Source organism: Furipterus horrens, unplaced genomic scaffold (assembly GCF_987537825.1).
Source record: "Furipterus horrens unplaced genomic scaffold, mFurHor1.1.pri manual_scaffold_3, whole genome shotgun sequence".
In the NCBI taxonomy this organism is placed as follows: Eukaryota; Metazoa; Chordata; class Mammalia; order Chiroptera; family Furipteridae; genus Furipterus; species Furipterus horrens.
In genome coordinates this window covers 49,503,413-49,522,466 of record NW_028327173.1, presented here as the reverse complement: position 1 = coordinate 49,522,466, position 19,054 = coordinate 49,503,413, and the positions used below count along the sequence as shown (strand labels likewise).

Below are 19,054 nucleotides of genomic sequence, written 5' to 3'. Positions count from 1 at the left end.
TCAATGTGACTTCCCCTCTTCACTTTCTCCTTTATTTCCAGTTAATTGGTTAGCAATATAACCTAACCGTCCTGGGACTGGATGGAAAGGAAACTAGTATATATATTTTTATCCTTACCCAGGGACATGCTTATTGATTTTAGAGGGAGGGCAAGGGAGGGAGAGAGAGAGAGAGGAGAGAAACATTTGATGTGAGAGAAATATCTATGTGTTGCGTCCCACACAAGCTCCCAATGGAGGACCAAACATGCAACCCAGGTATGTGCCCTGACCAGGAACCGAACCTGCAACCTTTTAGTTTATGGGACAATGCTCTAACCAAGCCACACCAACTGGGACAGGGAACTGGTATTTTTTAGTGTCTGTATGCCAAGTGGTGCTGTCAATAGCTTTGGAAATTAGGTCCCACTATTTCTGTCTTGCAGAGATGGCAGCTGAGACTTACTCAAGGTCACTTAGCTAGAAAGACATAAAGATAGGATGCAAAAGCAGATCTCTTTGGCCCCAAACACTTTGTACTATCCTAACTGGAAAATGCCCATTTCAAAATGTGCAAAACTGATTTATTTCACTTAGCATAATACCCTCTAGGTTTATCCATGCCATATCAAATGTTAAGATTTAATTCTTTTTTTATGGCTGAAACCAATACAAAATAATGTCGCGTGTAAACTGCAATTTAAAAAATAAAATTAAAAAGGAAAGTGTAAGTGAAAATCATTCAATGACTTCCTCATGGAAGCCTCTCCTTTCATCATTTCATCCTCCCCCTTCCTGCCCACAAGGCTCATTCATTCGTTAAGCAGCCGCCCTACTTTCATGGAGGTGCTGAGGCTCTTTCCTAGCTAGTTGTCTCCCCATCATTTTTGGCTTCTTCAAAGAACTTGCTCTTCTCTCTGACTTTCCACTTGTCTTCAGAAAACAGATGGGCAAACGCTTTTCTGATGCAGGGCAGGGCATGTTAACTCGTCGGCAGCTGTCCGTCTCGAGAGACGATGGTGTAGCTTCTTAAGAGTCTATCTGCACCGCCGAGAATGGTTGTGCAGTCCGACTCGGGAGTGACATGGTATCTGTCTCCTCCCGTGTTGAATCGACATCTTGCGATGATGCTGGAGTGTCCTCTCCAGTGAAGCTGAAGCTACAGAGCCTGGGCAGGGTGATATGGAGGGTCTGCTGTTGCCCATGCAGCAGACCCCCCCTCTCTTCACAGCTGAAGGGTCCAAGGGAAAGACGGAGTCAATACAGCTTGGCTTCAGGTGCGCCGCAGGAGTTGCCAGTGTTGACTACAACGTCGAACCGCCTTAGGGACTCCGGCTCCGGATTTTCTGTCTGGGTTTACTCCCTTAGCCTTTCCCCTGAAGAGGTATGCCGCAAGGCAGCGGAGGTTTTTTGGAGTCAGAGTTTTCCTTCTCTGATGTGCCCTGACTGGAAGATCGAACCAGCGACACTTAGCTCGCAGGCTGACGCTCAATCCACTGAGCCAAACCAGCCAGGGACCAGGGTGTGAGTATCAGTCATGTTAACTAGTACAGAGATAAATGCATCCTAAGGATATGATTGATTGATGCTTCCTGATATGGGAAGGCACAGGTCCTTTTCACCTGGAATGATACTCTGCCATCTGGGTCTGTTTCTGTAGAACCCTGGAGTTCAGTTTTCCTCATGTTAGAGCACCGCCCCCATACCAGGATGGAAATAGTAAGTGTCGAGAACCACAGTGCCTTTCCACACCTCCCTTCTCAGCATTCCGAATGAATTTTCCACCTAACCAAAATGTGTCTCCAAAGCCATTTGAGAAAAGTGAAGCTTGGACAGCCCACAGTATAGAACAGCTGCTGGCCTGGCATATTGTGGAAAACCATGTATTTCAAATCTGTAAATGCCCTATGCTGACACCTTACAACTTTATACCGTGGAACTGGTATAACCAGTGTCCTCATTTTATTGGGAAGGTTCTCCAGGTGCCAGAGGTAGCCTACCTTGGCCTTCCTGCCATTCTCCCAGGGAGTTCAAATTGGATCCTTCACTTTCATTATCTCTGGGGGTGGTGATAGGGGGAGGGAATATTGCCCACGCAGTATCCCAGGAGTCATGAAAGTGGTGTTTTATTACATGCAACACAGTCATTAAAGCTGAACTTTATTTCTGAGTCCTTTGGAGGCAGACGAGAAAATGATTCAGGGGGCTGACTTCACAGCTTTCCTGGATTCCTTTGCCCAGTACTTCCCTGTTTCTTAGTTCTATGTTCCAGGTTTGGATAGGGGTTTCATAGTATAAAATTCCATGTTCCTGAAATCTGTTAATTATTTTGAATTAAAGGTAGCTATAAGAGTTTCAGTTCCCCAATAAAATGATAACAACAATAGCCAATCCTTACACTTTCTGCACTGCTCTGAGTATTTTTGATGCAGTAACTAATTTGGTGAAGAGGGCCACCCCAGGCCATGGAAGTCAGCTCAGAGCTATCTGGGTAGGATATCCCGGGGTCCCAAGTTCCTAGAGCATGGTCTAGGAATTGGGGATAGGTTTAGCTTTGGGTGGGCATGTCCCCTTTACTAAAGTTATCTAACCCTGTTAGGAAGGGAATAGCTAGAAAAAGGCCAGACAGATTTGGACCTTTTAAAAGTGCAGGGTTCATTCCAGGCTTCTGGTCAAGATGGAGGCATAGGTAAACATGGCTCACCTCCTCACACAACCATAGCAAAAATTACAACTAGACTACAAATCAGCTATCACCCAGATTTGTCCAAATGCAAGCTGTATGGAAGTCTGACAACCAAGGAATTACAGTATTCCCTCACTTATCATGGGTATTACGTTCCAGACACCCCCCCCCCCCCGCAAAGTAGGAACCTTACACTCTACACTCTTAAACCTACATAACTTTAACAACATACGTATATAGTACAGCAAAGTCCCGCGTTATAGCAAAAAATCCACGATAAGTAATTAAATATAATATTTTTAAAAATCCCGTGATACAGTGAGACTGCAATAAGTGAACCGCGATATAGAGAGGGACTACTATAAAAAGGTCAAATTCATCCAGATAGGTAGGAAAGGAGGAGACGCAGAGAGGAGCAGAGACGTGGAGATGCTGAATGGGTATGTATGGTGGATAAAAATTGGGAGGGATACCTTGGGAGTGAGGGGTCTCAGTCCCACACCAGACCACCCAGCCCAGGGTTCTAGTGCCAGGAAGATAAGTTCCCATAACTTCTTCCTGTAAAAACCAGTGGGGATTGGGGTGGCAGAAGAAACTGTGGGATTCTCAGGAATCTCCTCTTAAAGGACCTGCATCAGACTTAGGGCTTACACTGACTCACTCTGTCTGGGCATCAGCATGGGGGCAGCAGCTTGAAGGGCACCAGTGGCATAAGGGGAGAAACTGAAGTGTCTGGCATCAGGGTGAGTGCCAGGGGACAGCTTCCTCCCAGGCAAAACTCCAGAGGCCAGGCAGCAACACTGTCCTGTTCTGAGCCCTCCCCCACACAGGGACAGAAAGCAGTGATACCATATCAGAGACTCCATCAACCTGGTTCACAGGAGTTGCCCCACCCGGACGATTACCTAAGACTATGCCTCATTCAACTTACCAGTGCACTTTTCTACAATAGGCCACAATACTAAGGGGGTCAAAAGAGCTCTACCTAATACACATAGAAACAGGCACAGGAGACTGCCAAAGTGAGGAGACAAAGAAATGTGGCCCCAATGAAAGAACAAAACAAAATTTCAGGAAAAGAACTAAGCAAAATGGAGATAAGCAATCTAACAGATGCAGAGTTCAAAACTCTGGTTATTAGGATGCTCATGGAACTCCGTGGGTATTTCAACAGCATAAAAAAGACCCAAGCAGAAATGAAGGTTACACTAAGTGAAATAAAATTTTTTTTACAGGGAACCAATAGTGGAGTAGATGAAGCTGAGAATCAAATCAATGATTTAGAACATAAGGAAGAAAAAAATCATTCAATCAGAAAAGCAAAAAGAAAAAATAATCCAATAAAACAAGGAAAGGGTAAGAAGCCTCTGGGACAACTTCAAATGTACCAACATTTGAATCATAGGGGTGCCAGGAGAAGAGAAAGCAAGAAATTGAAAACTTATTTGAAAAAATAATGAAAGAAAATTTCCCTGATGTGGTGAAAGAAATAGACATACAAGTCCAGGAAGCACAGAGAGTCCCAAACAAGGTGGACACAAAGAGGCCCACACCAAGACACATCATAATTAAAATGACAAAGGTTAAAGGTAAAGAGAGAATCTTAAAAGCAGCAAGAGAATAGCAGAGAGTTATCCACAAAGGAATTCCCATAAGGCTGTCAGCTGATTTCTCCAAAGAAACTTTGCAGGCAAGAAGTATTTGAAGTGATGGATAGCAAGGATTTACAACCTAGATTATTCTATCCAGCAAAGCTATCATTTAGAATGGAAGGGCAGTTAAAGTGCTTCCCAGACAAAGTAAAACTAAAGGAGTTCATTGTCACCAAGCCATTATTATGTGAAATGTTAAAAGGACTTATTTAAGAAAAAGAAGATCAAAACTATGAACATTTAAATGGCAACACATTTACAACTGTCAACAGTTGAATATAAAAAACTAAGCAAAAACAAGCAGAACAGAAACAGATTCATATATATATATAGATCATTTGGAGGGTTATCAATTAGGAGGGGGAAGGAAGAGAATGGAGGAAAAGATGCAGGGACTAAGAAGTACAAATTGGTAGGTACAGAATAGACAGGGGAATATTAAGAACAATATAAGAAATGCAGTAGCCAAAGAACTTGTATGCCAGAGGAAATAGGGGGTACCAGGTGGAGGTGGGCAAAGGGGGAAGAATTAGGACAACTGTAATAGCATATTCAATAAAATATATTTAAAATATTAAAAAATAAAAGTGAGGGGCTCACATTTACAGCCCCTCCTACCTGTGGTTCAGACTAGAGCTTCTCTGAAGCCTAGTGCTCCCAGGAGTTCAATGTGCGAATTGGTGACTTCTATTACAGCTTTTCACACTTGTATTCTTGAGCTGTATGGTTCTGAAAGTATGCTTTTAATAGAATAGAAGGCCCCAATTCCTAATCCCAGTGTTACCAGAAAAAAAAAATCTTTATCTGTATCTTGGTGCCTGGTACTGAAGCTCTGGTCAACTGTTTTCTGTTGACCACTGAGGCTGCCCCACAAGGAGCAGTTGGTTGGAGACATTCTGGCCCCTAACCTAGAGGATGAACAAACTTCAAGTGTTGCTTCTGCCCATCTGGGTATCCCACAGTTTCTTATATAGACTTTGCCCATTTTCAGCGCTGGGTCTCTCCATTGCCTGGTGTCATTAAGTCCAGAGTCTCCCCTCAGAGTGTGTGGTGATGTAGGAGAACTGGGGGTCCAATGATTCTGTGTACAGACTTCAACCCAGTCACCCTGATGTCGGCATCAGGCCTCACCTGTGTCTTCTGCAATATCTGGTGTTTTCACATTCGGAGTGGCTTGGGCAGCAGGCAGCGGACGGCGGGGGTGTGGGGCGGCTGTGGGGGGGTGGTCTATGCGACATGTTGGTTCACTTTCCCAGGATATCCCTTCTGTGGGAGTTTATGCCGTGCCCATTTCTGTGGCTGTCAGGAAACCCTACTTTATCTATTTTTCATCTGGAAGAAATTTGTTGAAATCCCTGGCCCACTCATTTATCTAGTTTTTTCTCTTGTGATTTAATAGCCTTTGGTTTTCTCTTCTGTCTTTCCTTTTTTTTTTTTTTTTTCTTTAATTTTAAGAGAAAGAGGAAGAAAACACAAGTAGCCAAGTCACCATGTTTTGCTGAGGTTTAAATACCAATAAAGTAGCAGACTGCAGTGTACACAGAGGATTTCATCTACATTGGAATGGCCTCAGACCCCTTCTTTTGTGCATCATTTCTTTTTCTTCCTGGATTTCCTCAGAGAGCAGGGGTTTATGGCACTGTCAGATTGCCCTCAAGCCACACTGGGCCAGTGGTAGAAAAGCCCTAATTTTCGAAACAACAGTTATTCTTATTTGTTCCCCTTGTGACCTGCGGGTGTTCAGATTCCAGAGCCTGGAACTGAGTGCAGTCTCATAACCACATGTGGGAGCTGGCTGCCCAATCGTTTTGAAAATGTGGTCTGTGCATTTTTTATTCTCCATTAGAACCCCTCTGTCTTTGAAATTGCTCAACATAGGATAAAGCAGACAAGTGAATAGATGCAATTTTTATTAATATAATCTCCTTAATGAGTTCTGTGGTGAGTTAAACCTATTCATGGTCCTTACTGATATGGAAGGATATGTGAACATTTATTTGTACAATTATGTGCTCATTAATAATGTCATTAATTTTGGGGGGAAAACCTTCATCTTTTAGATTAACATTGTCCAAATATTAAGAAGGGGTTTTATATTTGAGAGGAGTAGCAGATCTTATATTTGAGAGCTTATTAGGGATAATTTTAAGGAGGGTGCTTTCAGGCTAGAGTATGTCCGAAAGAAAGCACCAAAGGTACTTAAATCATGTCTCTGAGGGGATTGAAAAACCTGGACATGTTTCTCAGAGAGGAGAGAAAACACAGGCAGATGAGGTATGGCTTTCAGCATCTAAGGCACTTAAAAAAAGAAAGAAAGAAAAAAAACTTACTGATTTGAGAGAGATAGAGAGAGGAATGGGGAGAGAGTAAGAGGAGACATCAATTTGTTTTTTGACTTATTTATGCATTTATTAGTTGATTCTTGTATGTGCCCTGACCAAGCTTGCCATATCAGGACAACACTCTGACCAACTGAGCTACCCAGCCAGGGCCCTAAGGCATTTTTTGGAAGAAGGCTCTCACCTTCCATGTGACTCCTATGGGCAGACCTAAGACCAGTAGTGCAAGTTGTAGGAGGATAAGTGCTGAATAAGTCAGAATATGGCCATCCAAGCTGCCTCAGAGAGAGTGAGGACCCCATCTGTGCACAGAAGTTATGATAAATGGCATCCAGCCATTTATCCCATGACTTTTAAGTCTTCAGATTTGGAGCTAGATGGACACTGATACATTTCTTTCATCTTATTGTTTTTCACAACAGAGCCTATAAGAATTTTTGAACTGTTTCCAAAGCCATTTCTGAATTGTGAATACTTCTCTTGCAGGAGAAAATGCAGAAGTTTCCATGGATGTTTCCCTGGCTTACCGTGATGACATGTTTGCCGAATGGACTGAAATGGCCCATGAGAGAGTGCCCCGGAAACTCAAATGTACCTTCACATCACCCAAGGTAGGATTCCTTGATGTCTAAATTGATAGAATTTTTATTTGGTTTCCAGGTATCTGGGAAGATTTGCTTTACAGTTAACAGACGTGTTCCTTATTTCTTAGCATGCATGAGCCAAACTGTCCTTTATCTTAGTAGAGAAAAGGGCTAGTAGATATTTTATGTCCCTGAAAAGGAGGAAAGACTAGAAGGAATGTATGTCTGAAGTGATTTAGTTGTTCCTCTGAAATACCTTCAAAAAATAAATTCTTCATTCTTTGATTAGTAGCTGACTATGTCTGAAGACTGTTGCTAAGTTATATTGAGGTGTGGGAATCTGTTGATATTGGATCAATGCTCTGTCTACTTCTCTATTTCTTAGGCATCTCTTTGCTGCCAAAGTTAATGTGCAAGTATGAAAACTAAAAATCCCAATGCCCACAGACAAAAAGAAGACCTGAAGGAGGAAATCTAGTTTTATTCGAGGCCTCTATCTTTTAACCCATCTTGAAGATTCTCCCTTCTCCAGTTCTTCCAGGAGGACTCATTCAATCACCCATGGGAAGGAGATTACTATCCCACATTGAAAATAGGAAGATATTTTCTTTGGGGGCAAAGGCCTTACATTTCTTATATATAACATTCAGGAATTGACCCTGGCTGGTGTGGCTCAGTGGATTGAGCGTCGGCTTGCATACCAAGTGTCGCTGGTTCGATTCCCAGTCAGGGCACATGACTAGGTTGCTTGTCAGGTCCCCAGTTGGGGACGCGATTGAGAGGCAACCACTCAGTGATGTTTCTCTCACTCTCTTTCTCCATTCCTCTCTCTCTAAAAATAAATAAATAAACAAACAAACAAATAAATTATTTTTTTAAAATATAACATTCAGGGATTGACTCAGGGACTTTTGAGGATAGTGGGATTTGATGGTTTAGGGACCAAATCAGAATTAGCTGCCCTCATACATGCCTCCCTGACATTCTGACCCCAGACTTCTCTTGAAAGTCTCTGTGAAGGTGAAATGGATCCGTAGTTACTGTTACTCATGGTTCTTCACACTCCTCAAGGGTGCTGGTATGGTGAACCATCAATGGTAGGTGATCTCTGATGCTCTTTAGGTACAGAAACAGTCTCATTCTCTTTGTGTGAAGTGTGTGAGAGACCAGGCTTTACAGGAGCGCATTCATGAGTATGTCATTTGTCATGTGACATCTCCACATCAATTGTTCCTGAAGGATTTGGACAGCTTTGTAGTACCTACTCCATTGTTTGATTTAGTCCCTCTCCTCTCTTAGCTTGGGTTTTCCTAACTTTGCTTTTGCCTGTAACTAAAGTTGGGGCTTCCTGTGGAATGAATGGTAAGAATGGCAGGTTGAAGCCTCTTGAGTACCATGCCTCTGCCCTGTCCAACCTACCCTGAAGAGGAGTAATATGGGACAGGTTCAGGGTATTCACATTAGTTAAAAGTGTAGATTTGGAGCAAAACATACTTGTTTTCAGTTCCAGGTTGTATAACCTAATGTCTGCATGACTTCAGGCAAACTGTCTAAGGTCCAGTTTCTCTTCTGCAAAATGGGATAATAAAACCTGCTGTGGAGTCTTTATAAGGGCAAGATGAGATAGTGAACATAAGCAGAATGACCTTATTATTTAATATGCAGTCTGGGGCATGTCTGAGAGTGAAAGGGGATGTTAATCAGATGGGCCACCAGGACTCTCATGGGCCTAAGCACCTATTGGTGCACCTGGCCTTTATTAAGTCTCCCTTCCTAGACTCCCCAGATTAGAACGACAGAAAGTATGGTCTGAGAACCAGCAGCTTCAGCATCACTTGACAGCTCATAGGAAATTCAGATTCCCAGGTTATACCCAAACCCTACTTGATCAAAATCTCAGAGTGTAGGAGCACGGAATCTGTTTTAATAGGATTTCAATTCCTTTTCTTAAGCTCGATAAAGTTTGAGAGCCACTGCCCTAGATCCTTGGCTTAGCCCCAACAAAAAAAGCTATCTGAGATTGTTTAGGTAGGCCCTCAGGGGGCAATCAGTGGGTAAAAATGAATGGCAAAGAGGAGCTGGAGGTAGCAGGAGAGAGGAATATCTGACATTTTCATATCTCTGTGTGCAATGGAGAAAATTAATTAAAACCTTTCTAGCAGTCGCTGCAAGTTGATTGCATCTTTCAACGGTGAGATTGGTTGACTATCGAAGCTAAAGGATATAAAGCTTTGGGATATGGAATTTCATCCTCAGAAAAGGGAAAAGTCATTTCTCACCTTACTTACACACTCGGAGGGCGCTGAGAATCAGAGTGAAGGGAAGTCATTAAGAAGCCTGCAACTGCTCCTTAATGTTGGCTGCTTAATTATCTTTAGGATGTGTTGATCCCTTTCAAGAAAGATATTAAACCTTGAAAAGTGTGAAAGAAATGAATCATCAAATCTATGCCTTTTGATTGCAGTGAAATTTAGTCTTGAGCCTGAAGATTAAATGAGAAATTGCTTTAAAGCTTTTTAGTCCCTGGTGGATTGTGAGGTTAAAAAAAAAAAAAAAAGTCAAGTTGCCACCTGCTGTAATTTGTTCTAATTAGTCAGTCTCATGCTGGAGTTGGGGGAGGGTGGAGGGAGACAGGAGAAAGCAAAGAGAGTAAGGGGAGTGTCTTTCTTTCTAAATGCCCTAAATCCTGGCAGAGGCAGAACTTCAGTGCATAGGAAGAGTCCCCAACAGGGTACAGTGAATTTGTCTTTGAGACAGGTGGGCCAGACCAGGATCCCGGAATCCAGTGTGTCTGATTTCTTAAACTTAGATAAATTTAACTCATGGGTTGGTAGCATTACCCTCTCTCTAGGGACAGGGAAGCGGAGGACACCCAGAGACCCATGACGGGGAACTAGAAGTAACCCTGGAGATTATCTTATTGTATTTTCTTGTTTTACTTATGAAGAAAGTAAGGCCAAATGAGGTAGATGACCTTCACATGGTAGTCAGCAAGGAGCAAGGTCATAGCTAGAATCGAAGTCTCCAGTCTTGGAGTTCACTGCCCTCCTTACGGCAGCACAGCGCCTGCTTCAGGCTTGCCTGAGGCAACATCATTCCTTTCTGTTTGCCTACTCACAAAACCTCTTCCCTGTCAGAGCTGGAGGCTGGACTGGGAAGACCTATGCCCTCAACTCAATACTGTTACTTTTGGGACCAGGGGCACATTGCATAATGAAATCAGTGGCATTAGATTCAATAAACTTTTGTTCCTTTCCCCCTCAAATTCTCAATTTTTAGAAATCAAACAACACTCTGGCAGGAAAGCATATCAGAAAACCCTCTTCCTGCTGTTACGGCACAGAGTGCTCAGCCTCCTCAATGCAGCTTAATCTGAGGCAGACTTGGAGCCTAAAGTGTATTTTTGTTCTTCCTTCCTGCAGAAACCTAACACTAGCCCTGATTTTTAAGTATAAGAGAGAGAAAGAAGCAGAGGACAGAGAAAAACTGCCTGCAGCTGAAGTTTGGGAAAGAAGGATTCTTTCTACAGAAGAATTTTTTAAATTCCACAAGCCATGCCTAATCAACTGGTAGCTCTGATAAGAGCCCCTCAAACCTGAGAGGATGAAAAACTCTCATGATTGATTAGTGATGTCTGCCCTAAGTAGGGCATAGAAGAGTGGGGGCTCGAATTTGCCTGTGCTCCCTCTCCTTTGTCATGTGTGTCTTTTGTCTCTATACAAAGGTCTGTTTCTGGCACTCTAAGCTCTGACACTCCAATAAAGAGCTCCCCAAGGTCACCAAAGGGGCAGAACACTCTTCATACACTATTAGTTAGATTACAGACTCCTTATCATCCTTCCAATTTTTCCACAACACTTTTTACTCTGAAGATAAACAAAAAGTGATAGCCATCCTGAGACTTTAAGCTTGGGAACAACAAATTAGTTCTTTCCTATAACATGATCAGCAAACATTAAAAATGGCATATAAACCCAACATTGATGGCAGACGCTCATTTCTTTTACCAGGAAAAAGTCACTGGCTGCTAAAGCTCCTGCCTCTGCACACCTGGATTTACCGCCGCTGCCCCTGGCCCTTAGCAGGGACACGAGGCCAAAGTCCTGGTGAGGGAGGAGAGGATTCAGTTTTTGGAACAGCCCGTGCCCCTACTCTCCTGTCTCCCACTGCCATGCTTTGGGCAGCATCTCTTCAATTGTTTGGCAGGAAGTCCAAGAGGCTTTCATTAGGAACTGGGATTAAGTTTTGTTTAATTAAAATTTCTGCTCCTTCTGCCATCTTGTCTCTTGGACAGTTAAGCTTTGGAGATAGAAAATTCCAAGTGTGCACCTCTAACAAATGAATCCCATTATTACCCTTTAAACCATTCTGTCTTCCCCAAATCCCAAGGGCTCCTGGATTTGCTTCTTTTTCTATCATATCAACCAAAAGTAGATATTTTCAGCTTCTTGCAGTTTCTCCTGCTGGCCAAAGCCATGTAACTAATTAGCTATTATCTAAGACTGTGAGAACATCAGCTAGGGCTTCCTTCTGAACATTTAAGAAGTTGACTATTTGTTCCATGAAGTCCTGCAGGCCTCCAATGTTAGGCACCAAATAAAAAGCCTGCAGTCCTTCCTGGTAGACCAAGTTAATCTGATATGAGATTCAGATAAGGGTTAAAATGCTGAGAAAAAAAGTAAAGAGGTAGAAAAGATTTATACTTTTTACCTAACATTTTAGGTTCTGGCTCCAGTGTGGCTAGTGTTCTTTCTTTCTTTATTATTATTTTTTTTTTTGAAGGTGGGAAGGGCAACCAGTTGATACCATACTTCCAGTGTGACTTATTAAATGTACCTGTAAGGTATACCTTTAAGTATTAGCTTTTTAGAAGTGGCAAGAGGAAGCAAAGCCAAGACAGGCAGTTCAGATAGTCTATTGGAAATAATAACCCTGCCTCAAAACCTCTCTTCTGCCAGACCCCAGAGCATGAGGGTCGTTACTATGAATGTGATGTCCTTCCTTTCATGGAAATCGGGTCTGTGGCTCATAAGTACTACCTTCTAAACATCCGGCTGCCTGTGAATGAGAAGAAGAAAATCAACGTTGGGATCGGGGAGATAAAAGATATTCGGTTGGTGGTGAGTGAACCTGACCCGCGCAGTCTGCCGCACTAAAACACTGGCTACTGAGCATGTGTATCGGAGGGAAACTCGCCTCTCACTCTTCACATCTCCGTGTCGCGGCTGTCTCATTGGAGAAATAGGAAGAATAACACATACCTGTGATGACTGAGATCATAAATTTGTGTGAGAGATTCCAGAAATGGAAAACACTGCAACTGTTGTGCCCATTTAAGATATTATAATGATCATGATTGCATAATGAATAACACCAAGATAAAAGCAATTTTTTTACATGTTTCAATTTGCAAGCACAAATATTAAAAGGAGCACTGGTGTTTTAGGTTCTTTCTATTTATTTTGCTTAATGGGAAAAATTAGAACATGGAGTTAGGAGACCATTTTTTTAATCTAAAAATAATCACACAAGAAATATATTTTTGTAGAAAATTAGAAAGCACAAGTAAACACATAAGATATAAAAATTACTTGTAATATCCTACCATGTAGAAATAACCACTATTGAGGTTTTGATTCCAGATTATTTTTTCTATACATATATACTTATATAATCCACTTAAAATTGAGATCATACTCAATTGACACTTCTGCTCCTTGCTATTTAAGTTTAATGGTATTTGTGGATATTTTTATGGTATATTGTGCATATCTTATATATATATGTGTGTGTATATATATAGTGAATGAATATTACACACGCACACACACACACTTTGCGATACTGTTTAGCATTCATTCTACTGCATAGATTTACCTTAACATATTTTACCAGTCTCAGCTTTGGGCATCTAAGATATCTCCAAGTTTCAATGAAGGCCTTACAGAAAAACCTTTGATCGTATTCTTAATCATTCCCTTAGTATACAGTGGGTGCATTTTTATGCCTTTTGATTTATATTTCTGTGATTCCTGAGGAAGTGCCAGGGGGAGTCTGAGGACAGTACATGCTATGAATGTGAAAGCTCTTGATCTTGACAGTTCAGAAGACAAGGTCTCCCTTTACCTCTCTCTGAAATGCATGTGCGGGTAGGAAATAACGTTAAGATATATTCACCTTCAAAATTATGTTGGCCTTTCTCTAGGGAATCCACCAAAATGGAGGCTTCACCAAGGTGTGGTTTGCCATGAAGACCTTCCTCACACCCAGCATCTTCATCATCATGGTGTGGTACTGGAGGAGGATAACCATGATGTCCCGACCCCCAGTGCTTCTAGAGAAGTAAGAGCTGATTATGGAGCATTCGTAAGGAACACAGCAATGCATGGTCTGTCTGCCGTGCTCCTTGCTTTGGCAGGTTCTAGTTCAAGTGTTCAGTGTGTTACTTGGGCTAGCGATCTGACCAGCTTTCACATGCAAATTATTATTAAATTCTACAGGTTCTATCTCTTTTGGCTTTTTATTCTGTCCTAGCTCCTCATCCCCATGGTCTGAATCAGATACTTCTCTCTGTTACAGTGGGTTAACTGTGTCTCTCCTAACAGTCCCACCAGAAGGATGATGCTCCTGTAGATATACTTATCACCTTTCTCTTCCATATTGTTGACTTTTCCCTTCTGGCTGAATTATTCCCATTAATATACAAATACCCGCTACCATCTCCCATTCCTAAACAAAACTTTTTTCCCATCACACCATTTTTTTTGTTTTTTATAACAAAACTCCTCAGAACAATTTTCTGCGTATCTTCTCCTATTTTTTCTCAAGCCCATATCAACATCCCCCCAACCCATGAAACTGCTCTTGACAAGATCACCAGTGACCTTCACATTCCAAACCCCATGGTCATTTTTCAGTCCTCCCTTTTCTTAACTCGTCATCAGCACTTGACATGATTGATCACTCCCCTTTTAACAGAGCCTCTTCCACCTTTCTTGTGGTTATTCTTCTCTTTTGCCAGCCATCGGCTCCATTGCTGTTTCCAACTGGGTACCTAACCTCTTAAACTTTGGAGCCAGGGCTCAGTCTGTGGAACTATTTTATTAGCTATGCTTATTCTTTGGGCGAGCTCATCTAAACTCATGGTTTTAAAAAGCATTTAAATGATGACTCTTAATTTATAATCATCAACTTCAGCCTCTCCCAACTCTAGACTATCTCTTTATTCAACATCTTCACTTGCACAAAAATGTAGCATGTACAAAGAACACTTGCTCCTCTCCCAAGTGGTCCCATCTTATGAAATGGCAGTTCCGTCCTGTCGCCTTGCTCAGGCTAGACATGTAGGAGTCATCCTTTAGTTCTGTTTATTCACACTCCTCATCCAACCCACCAGGGAATCTCACCATTTTCATTGCTACTACCCTAATCTAACCATTGCTACCACCATCATTTCTCACCTGGTTTATTGGAAATAACCTCTCAACTGCTCTCCTTGCTTCCACCATTTTCCTCCCTATAATGTATTTACATTGCAGCCAGATTGTTCACTTTTAAGTAAAATCAAATCATGTCACGCCTCTGCTCAGAGCTCTTTATTGACTTTGCATCTCCTTTGTTCTAGCATATAAAACCCTAGATGCTCTGGACTCCCTCTGATTTCATCTCCTGCCTTCTTCACCACGTATTGTCACCTTGGTGCTCAAAGATGCCTAGCATGCTGTCACCTCAGGGCCTTTGCACTTGCTATTCTCTTTATCTGAAATGTTCTTACTAAGATATATCTGTGGCTCAGTTCCTAATTTCCTTCAAGCGCTGTGCTCTTGTCTTTTATCTTAGAGGCTTCCCCCTGTCTACCATATGTAAAATAGCACTGCTCTCCATCCTCCTACCTTGCTTTATTTTTCTTTTTAATACTCATTCTCTATTTCCTCCCTTAGCGCTCCTCTCACCCCATCTGAATATAGGGGTCACTGGAGAGAGACTTCTGTCTATTTTGTTTTCTTCTATATCCCTAGTGTCTAGAATAGTGATCGGCACATAGCAGGAAGTCAATGACCGTGAATTTATTGAACGAATTAATGAGTAAATCATGTCGCTCCATTGTTGAACCTTTTTTATTGGTCCTCAGTTATTTCAGGGTAAATCCTCTAATGATATATTCAGGTTTGCTCATGAGTTCAGCCCTTTTCACTTCTCTGGTATCATGTCCTAGCATTTCCTGGTATGTGCTACATGGAGACCCCCGAATGCCTCAGGCTGTTCCAGGCTTCTGTGGCTCCATCCAGACATTTCCCTCTGCTTTGAATGTCCCGCCTCCCTAACTTTGACTCATAACTCAGCTCAATTTCTGTCTCTGTCAAAGTTAGTCCCCATAGCAGCCTGTGCCACTTCTGTCACATCACTTACCACACTAGGTCTGTCTATTTGGCTAGGCACTAAATATATCTCCACGAGTGGAAGAACTGGTCCTATTTATTTAGGTTTCTATAGCCCTAACAAAATGCCTGGTACATAATTTGTGTTTAATAAACATATGTATTTCATTGTTATGAATGAAAATAGGAATAAATGAGTGACTGAATGACATTTTGATAGAGAAGTGACGGGCAAAAGAAAAATAAAAACTAAACAAGCTGCTAAAAGAATTTGTATTTCATATTGTGTAGAGTCGTTTATTATTGAAATGAATATGCTTATATAATTTATAGTTGCTGAGGAAAGCATAATAATAATGAATGTTCTTAATGATCAAGCTGATGATAACCTGAATAGGTAACAGAAGATAATTATATTAAATGAGGTCTGATTAAGAAGGCAAGGGAGGGTAAAAACATTGTAGGAAGTGTTTAACCTGAGCTAGTACCAAAATAAAGTTCTAGGAATTAAGGAGATCAAGTTTAATTATCTAGAAAGGTGAAGATAACACTCCTTCATTCTGTAGTGCTGCCAACAAAATAGGACATTTTGCATCTCTGTGTTGAAACTCATTACGAGAGCTATGAAACTGATCATAGAGCATCAGGCCCAATAAGTAACATCTCCTTTCCCAAAACTGGCTTCTGAATTTTGATGATCTGCTTCCCAAATGAATGAAGTTGTTTTCCTGATATTTTCTTGCCATCAGAGTCATCTTTGCCCTTGGGATTTCCATGACTTTTATCAATATCCCAGTGGAATGGTTTTCCATTGGGTTTGACTGGACCTGGATGCTATTGTTTGGTGATATTCGACAGGGCATTTTCTATGCAATGCTTCTCTCCTTCTGGATCATCTTCTGTGGCGAGCACATGATGGTAAGAGGAAGAGCCCCTGGGGAAGGGACAGTGGATGAGGCGGGATACACTAGTGGTTACTAGTAAGCTCTGGAGTCAGGCAGTCAGTTCGCATAGCCACTTCCCCACTTGTTAGCTGAGGGGCTTTAGGCAAGTGACTTAATCATTCTTGAGTCTCAATTTCCTATCTTTTTATGTGAGACTTAAATGTAACATACTTAGCAGAAAGGAAACACACAAATATTAATGATTATTATTATTTCTTGGCCTTTGACTTCTGCTGTGCTTGTCCCCAGGACCAAAGTAACCGCTAGAGAATTTGGGCCCAGTTCTTTCCAGATGGCAATCTGTCCAGGTGGCCTAGTAACCCCTATTAGCCTGAAATACTTATCTCCCTGCACAGACACCAAATCATATTTCAAGAGGGACTGAAGGTACCATGGATAAAAATAAGAATGGTGCCGTCATCACATTGTGGTAGAGTGATACGCCAGCTGGAGCAGGGGCCAACTATGGGCTTCATAGTAGAGTGGGCTGTTTTTAAATTTCATTATGGCTTGATCATTGCTTCTGAAGCTTTGCAGCCCTTCCAGGAGAACAGCAAGAGGAGAGAAAGGCTTTTGCCTACTGCTGGAGTAAGCACAAGGGTCTGCCAGCAGTGACTCACTGAGAATGGGCCCTCAGCAGCAGGGACAGGGAGTGGAGGGGACACAGGTACAGCAGCTGGACAGGCTTCCAGGTGGATGGCTCAGAGTGAATTGGTGTAGACTGTCCCACCTGGGTCCCAGCTTGGGATTCTAAGATCTGTCTTTTGTCTTTCTCCATTTTCTCATTTTTCATTCCTTTACTTTCTCTCTTTGTGTCATTTTACATGCATCAAGAGGAATCATTCTTGTTTTTAGTAAAGATAGGGCAAACGTGTATTTATTCACCTAACCATGAGAGCTCTAAACACTTGACATATTTTAATGCCTTAGAGTCTTTATTCTGTCGTCTGGGGACCACTGCACCTTAACAAACACAAGGGATAAGACACATAGGAATTTAATTCTGCATGATTTAAACTACAAAGCTTTTCTTTGTGTTCCTGTAGTATTCTGTTGTTATTACTATGAGAGCGTTTAAGAACAGATTTTGGTGTTTCCCGTTCTCACATGCCCAGCGTCTAGCGTCATGCTCAATCCACAGCAGGTTGTCAGCAAGGATTGTTGGAATGACTCACTCACCTATATAGAATTGCTTTTCTCTCCTTGTCTTTATCTCATTTCTCAACTTGGCTTTCAACAGGATCAGCATGAACGGAATCACATAGCAGGGTACTGGAAGCAAGTTGGACCAATAGCTGTTGGCTCTTTCTGCCTCTTCATATTTGACATGTGCGAGAGGTGAGCAGATGCCTGCGGGACTCTGGGCTGAAATGTGTGTCACCGTGTCCACTGCCAGCTCTTTAGGAGGAGTATTCAGAAGGGAGAAGGGTGGTTGGGAGACTGTGGACCAAAAGGGTTGGACACAGTCACATCCTCAGATAAAGACTGGGATTAAATCAAAGACAAAGAAAGCTCTTTACAGATGCAAAATATTTGGGCTGATTATTCTTCAAACTCCTTTTCTACTTAAGTCCTCTGACTTTTCTTAGTCTAAATATAGCCCACATCCCTCGATTGAAAAGCTAAGAACATGTAAAAAGGAAAGTTACCCTTTGCCTCTATTAATTGTGTCTTGCCTTTCCATCTTGTTTCTCTTTGTAGAGGGGTACAACTCACGAATCCCTTCTACAGTATCTGGACTACAGATGTTGGAACAGAGCTGGCTGTATCCTTCCTGGATGGGCTCAGGGTTTTATTTCTTCTTACAGCTGCCCAATCCCCAAGATCATTTTCTAATGATGTTCTCCATATGGGCTCAGCCAGAGCTTTGATCGTTAGACCAATGATAACAGCACAATTAAGGAAAATAATGAGAGGAATTAATGCTTGCTTTCAAGCCCGGGTGAGAGCAGGCAAAATAAGGAGATTGCAGCACAGCCCCACGGCAGAGGCATCAGAGTTGCTGGTCTTACTGCACCCTGTCTGAATTATCCATTCTACACTTGTTTAATGCAGACTGAATAATAACTAGCTTTTCCCTGAAGCCATGGAAGCTCATCTCTGAACTCCTTGTGAGAGAGCCCATTTCTGAAGTTGCCTGTGTGTGAGACTTCTTACAGTGACCTTGGTGTGCTGGCATACCATGCCGCTGCTATTCATTTCTGAGACCAAGTGGAGATAAGGCTAAGGTGATTAGTTCCAGAGGTGTCGCTGAGGCTTCTGGTTGGTTGGCATAAAATCTGTCAGAGTCATCTTTGTGAAGCAGAAATGACAGTCTTAGCTTATCCCTTTTAAGATGCTGGATTTAAATATATTATTTTCCTGAATAATATGTTAAAACCTTTGGAAGAAAAAGACTGTCCTCTGGAGAGGGCAGAAAGCCTTGAGTTGTATTCTTTCCTAATGGATAATATCTTATCATGTGCTGGTAAATAAGCTTTGTCCAGCCATAA

The 19,054-nt window shown here is 41.9% G+C and overlaps 1 protein-coding gene across 3 annotated transcripts in view; it reads left to right on the top strand.

Moving 5' to 3' along the window:
• WLS (Wnt ligand secretion mediator) overlaps nucleotides 1-19,054 on the top strand; it is a 101,484-nt gene that overhangs the window by 62,870 nt on the left and 19,560 nt on the right. For all 3 annotated transcript variants that reach the window (XM_090269594.1, XM_090269596.1, XM_090269595.1), the window contains exons 3-8: nucleotides 7,143-7,267; nucleotides 12,199-12,360; nucleotides 13,446-13,582; nucleotides 16,368-16,536; nucleotides 17,803-17,900; nucleotides 18,264-18,327. In XM_090269594.1, the coding sequence (XP_090125720.1) occupies nucleotides 7,143-7,267; nucleotides 12,199-12,360; nucleotides 13,446-13,582; nucleotides 16,368-16,536; nucleotides 17,803-17,900; nucleotides 18,264-18,327 (755 nt within the window). The remainder of the gene's footprint in view (nucleotides 1-7,142; nucleotides 7,268-12,198; nucleotides 12,361-13,445; nucleotides 13,583-16,367; nucleotides 16,537-17,802; nucleotides 17,901-18,263; nucleotides 18,328-19,054) is intronic.